Source organism: Octopus sinensis, linkage group LG16 (assembly GCF_006345805.1).
Source record: "Octopus sinensis linkage group LG16, ASM634580v1, whole genome shotgun sequence".
Taxonomy (NCBI): domain Eukaryota; kingdom Metazoa; phylum Mollusca; class Cephalopoda; order Octopoda; family Octopodidae; genus Octopus; species Octopus sinensis.
Genome location: NC_043012.1, coordinates 27,226,266 through 27,231,140, shown reverse-complemented (window position 1 = coordinate 27,231,140; position 4,875 = coordinate 27,226,266). Strand labels below are relative to the sequence as shown.

Genomic DNA, 4,875 nt, shown 5'->3' with positions numbered 1-4,875 from the left:
CGGTGCATGCGTGGGCAGGAAGCACGTGTGGGCAATTTGAGCAGAGACGGCAGCGTGCAAGGATGTGTTTATTTCTTGACAGTGATCGCTCATTCCGCCTAGGTCAAGAGGTAAGGTCTTTGTATTTCTTTCTCCCGTTTGCTTCTTTTTCTGGTGTCTTCTTCACACTACACTTTTAAACCCAAACGATAACAAAGGAGATCTACTGTTAGCAGTACTGGAAGAAAAATGACCGTCTTTGCTTCCAAGATGAAAGTTGTTCTTCCATCAGGATAATGCTTGGCCACAGTAGTTTGAATGGGAAACGATGCCTCACCCACCATAATCACCATACATTGCTCCATCTGATTATCATTTATTCTGCAGTCTTCAAAATCATTTGAACAGCAAAAATATGAATTTTGTAGACAAGGTCAGAACAGTACTGGGATAATTTTTCGTCACGGTCAAGATGTAGAAAATGAAGGAAAGTACATTGTTTACCCTGATTATGAAAAATAAAAGTATAAAAAAACCGTATTATTTATGGGATGACCCAATATCTACTAAAGACTCGAATGGTTAGCTGCTAGATGACGTCAGCAACCCCTCAGAAAATCCTGTTTATGTGTTTCCAGTTATTTTTACATCTGAAATATTGCGATTCGAGGTAAATTCCTAAGTAATTGTATATAAATCAATGATAGATGATCGTTTTTATGTCACAGTCCAGCAGCAAATAAATGTTTCTGTAGCATTTGACAGGGAGAAAGAAAACGGAGAAAATATGCAACTAGAAAGAAATGAGTTTTTAAGAATGGAAATCCAAACAAAATCATATATTGTGAGAGAGGGAGAAAATAGATAAAATCGTAAATCAATCTGATATAAGATACATTATACGAATTTAAATCTATCTGAATACTTTAATTTATCGACTCCAGAACTTGGAAAGAGGAAAGTTGTAGAAAAGAGGACGCCAGAGACAGAAATAATAAATTATACACAGTTCTCTTTTATTTCCTACGTTCCATCAGTATTCACACCTCTATCAGCCGATACGATACAATAATAGTGAGAAAACAGCGCGTTTACTTCCAGAAATTTGTAAAACAGAGGTTCGAATGGTACAGTAGCTATTTTCAATTATGACATTCATAAGTTTCTATTTCACATGCTGTAGAAGTTGCAATGCATATTTTCTTGAAATAAGTTATTTTGGGTCACGAGTGGTAGTGTGAACGGAAATTTTGCTGTAACAAAGAAAACCAATTGTTGGCGAAAGCGAAATATTATTGCTCTCTCATTCTTCCAATAAACTGATGGGAAACAGTGCAACTAAAGTTTCACTTGGTTACTACAAAGCAAAGTTAACTTTAGCAGAGTTTGAACTCAGAATGCAATTGATAACATGACTACTTTGTCCGACGCTTTAACAGTTCTGCCAATACACCGTTCCCGAGATAGAATTTGAAAACAGACCTTAAAGAAATATAACTAGATGAAGCATTCTACTAATTCTGCCAACTTCTAATAATCACTCTCTAGAAAAATCCTCGTTCAATATGCATTTGCTTCCATAGACGTGGTTAACATCTCGCTAAGGTTTGCACTGAAAATAACGTATAGGTCAACGGGAATTACCTCCCTTGTCTGAACCTCTCCTATTCTGGATGTCATTACACTTGTTAAAGGCGTCGGGACATGGCGAAGCAGACCCCGTTTCTGGGCAACTTTCACCCGAAAAGTTCATTTACGAGCTTTATTAATGGCAATGATAAACCTCCGAACGTAAGTTAAACCACATTTATAACCATTGTCTCATGTGTTTATGACTTTTGTCAATGTTAAAAAGTTGTACTTATAACATCAATTTAGGTTAAACTCACCATAATTGAGAGATTTTTCTTTTTTTTGCCAGATTATTTTATTTTCGCGTCCTCACTTCTTCCCCGCTAGCGTATTTATTACACAGATAATGAAGTGGCGCCTCATTAAGAAAAGTTTTTTTGTAAATTGTTGAAATGTTCATATGATAATGAATATCTTTTATTTTAAGTCAATTACCAACCATCACAATTACAGGTTTGTCAAATGGTTTTAAACAAGTTGGTCTTTGTACCTTATTATTATTTATGAGTTTATTACTCATCATCCCACCCTCAGCTTTACGTTTCCGTACACAAACTAGTTTTGGAAATGTTGGAATTTTGACCTTATACTTCTGTAGTTATTATATAAAACCACCTGAAAGTATTAGAATGTTCTCGTCAGGTTTCTGTTTACTTTTCACATATTATTGTGAGGGCATACTTCGGGTTTTGTTTCCTTGTATCTTACTGTAGTTTCTTTACTTCTCTGATTAATCAGTAACATACCAAAAAGTACAGCCTTCTGTCCTTAATTTATAATGGTGTTGAATTATTTGCCCAGTTTAAAATAAGTATTTTCCTTTTCTTTTCGTCTTAAATCTGAAGCATAACAATTGAATAATCTGGAAAGCATTAAAACTATTCTTTTATCCCAATTTTCAAATTATGTTATTAATAGCCAAGACGATTCTTCATATTAAAACCGTAAACACAAAATAATACAAACCAGATTAACATAAACGTCATTAAATTTACTAAATGAACAAACTATAGTACTTCGAATGCGTTAACTTTTTCAAAAATGAAGTAGATATTTAACAAGGATAATATTGTTTGATACAATATACTCCACCAGATTCTTTTTGTGATCGACATGCAGGATGTTACGCTGCTTATTCAAGAAAATGGTATTGTATGAAACAACTCTTTCCCGTTAAATATATATTTTATACTTATAAAACATTATTAAATATATACATTTGACACTTTGTTGTTTCTTTAGAAAATTTAATGATACTCGTGTTTGTATTTTGCTATTCTGGTTTTGTTTGTTTTCTTTTGAGTTTATGGCCGTAATATGAATCGCCATATCCAAACTACTTTTATAATCATGCAATAAAGACAAAAACAGCTGATGTTACCGCGTATTGTTGTAGTTCACCGATATGATCAGAGCCATTTCAGCTTTGGACATCAGTCTTTTCTTCAGGAATAGTTTACTCAAATTTTCACCATTTTTCAAAGACAGTAAAATAGGGTGTAGTTTGGAAGTTATTTTTAGAAAGTTGAGCGACTACATAGAGGCGTTAACTCGACTGAATTGTTTTTAATGCTTGTTTTGAATGGATTTCTACGAAGTCAATTAAACTGATTGTAAAAACCGATTTTTAAACGATACCACCTATTTTCATTTGAGCATTTCAAGCAGATTGCCTCATTTGTTTTCGGTTTATGACCTCAAAATTAAAGTGGAAAATTATAAGCAATGAAGGAGAAAAATGAAAAATTTGAACAGCTGGCTTTTTTTTTTTTTTAGGCGGGAGACAGGATGACAAGATCGCAAGCTCTGTTGAAAAACAGGAACTGGAAGAAATTTCTTTTAAAAAGTGTGCGTGATGGGGTAAACAACACACATGGTAACGAAGAGATTGCATTTGAACGCAGCGAATGTTTAAACCAACAGTTAGTTGTTATATCACAAGCTTTAACTTCAACAACTCGATCACTCCCCCTCCAAAAACCTTTGAATCACAAAGAAATGTTCTGAGATCATTTAACTGTATATGTATGTATATATATGTATATATATATATGTATATATATGTATATATGTGTATATATGTATATATATGTATATATGTATATATTTATATATATGTATATATGTATATATGTATATATTTATATATATGTATATATTTATATATATGTAATATTATTTATATTATGTATATATTTATATATATGTATGTATTATATGTATGTAATATATAGAATATATATATGTATATATTATTATAATTATATGTTATTATATAGTCTATATATATATTGTATATATATATATGTTATATATATATATGTATATATATATATGTATATATATATATGTATATATATATATGTAATGATGTATATATGTATGTATATATGTATGTTGTATATATATATATAATATGTTATATATATATGTATATATATTATGTATAATATATTATGTATATATATATTGTATATATATATGTTGTATATATATATTGTGTATATATATATGTGTATATATATATGTGATATATATGTGTATATATATGTGTATATATATATGTAGTATATATATATGTATATATATATATGTATATATGTATATGTATATATGTTTATGTATATATGTATATATATATATGGATATTATATTGTATATGTATATATGTAATATATATTGTATATCTATATATATGTATAATCTATATATATGTTATATATATATATGTAGATATATATATCTGTATATATATATTGTATATATATATATGTATATATATATATGTATATATATATGTATATATATATATGTATATATATATATAATCTATATGGTTATTATATATATATTATATTATATGGTATATATATATATGTATATATATATATGTAATATATATATGTATAGATATATATGTATATATATATATGTATAAATATAATATAATGTATATATTATGTATATATAATATATGTATATATATATATGTATAATATATAATGTATATATATATATGTATATATATATATGTATTATATATATGTCTATATAGATATGTATATATATATATGTATAAATCATATGTATATATATATATTATATATAGATACTGTAATAATATATGTATATATATATAGTATATATAATGTACTGTTATATATATGTATATATATGTATGTATATGTATGTATATGTATGTATATATATTTATATATATATGTATATATATATGTATATATATATGTATATATATATGTATAT

The 4,875-nt window shown here is 27.9% G+C and overlaps 1 protein-coding gene across 4 annotated transcripts in view; it reads left to right on the top strand.

The window, feature by feature from the left end:
- The first annotated feature begins 788 nt into the window (after positions 1 to 788).
- LOC115220276 (myotubularin-related protein 10-B-like) overlaps positions 789 to 4,875 on the top strand; it is a 120,608-nt gene continuing 116,521 nt past the window's right edge. Inside the window, exon 1 of one of the 4 annotated variants that reach the window (XM_036509940.1) lies at positions 789 to 1,770. In XM_036509940.1, the coding sequence (XP_036365833.1) occupies positions 1,684 to 1,770 (87 nt within the window). In that variant the 5' untranslated portion in view covers positions 789 to 1,683. The remainder of the gene's footprint in view (positions 1,771 to 4,875) is intronic. The other 3 variants (XM_036509938.1, XM_029790387.2, XM_036509939.1) reach the window with 3 other exon arrangements.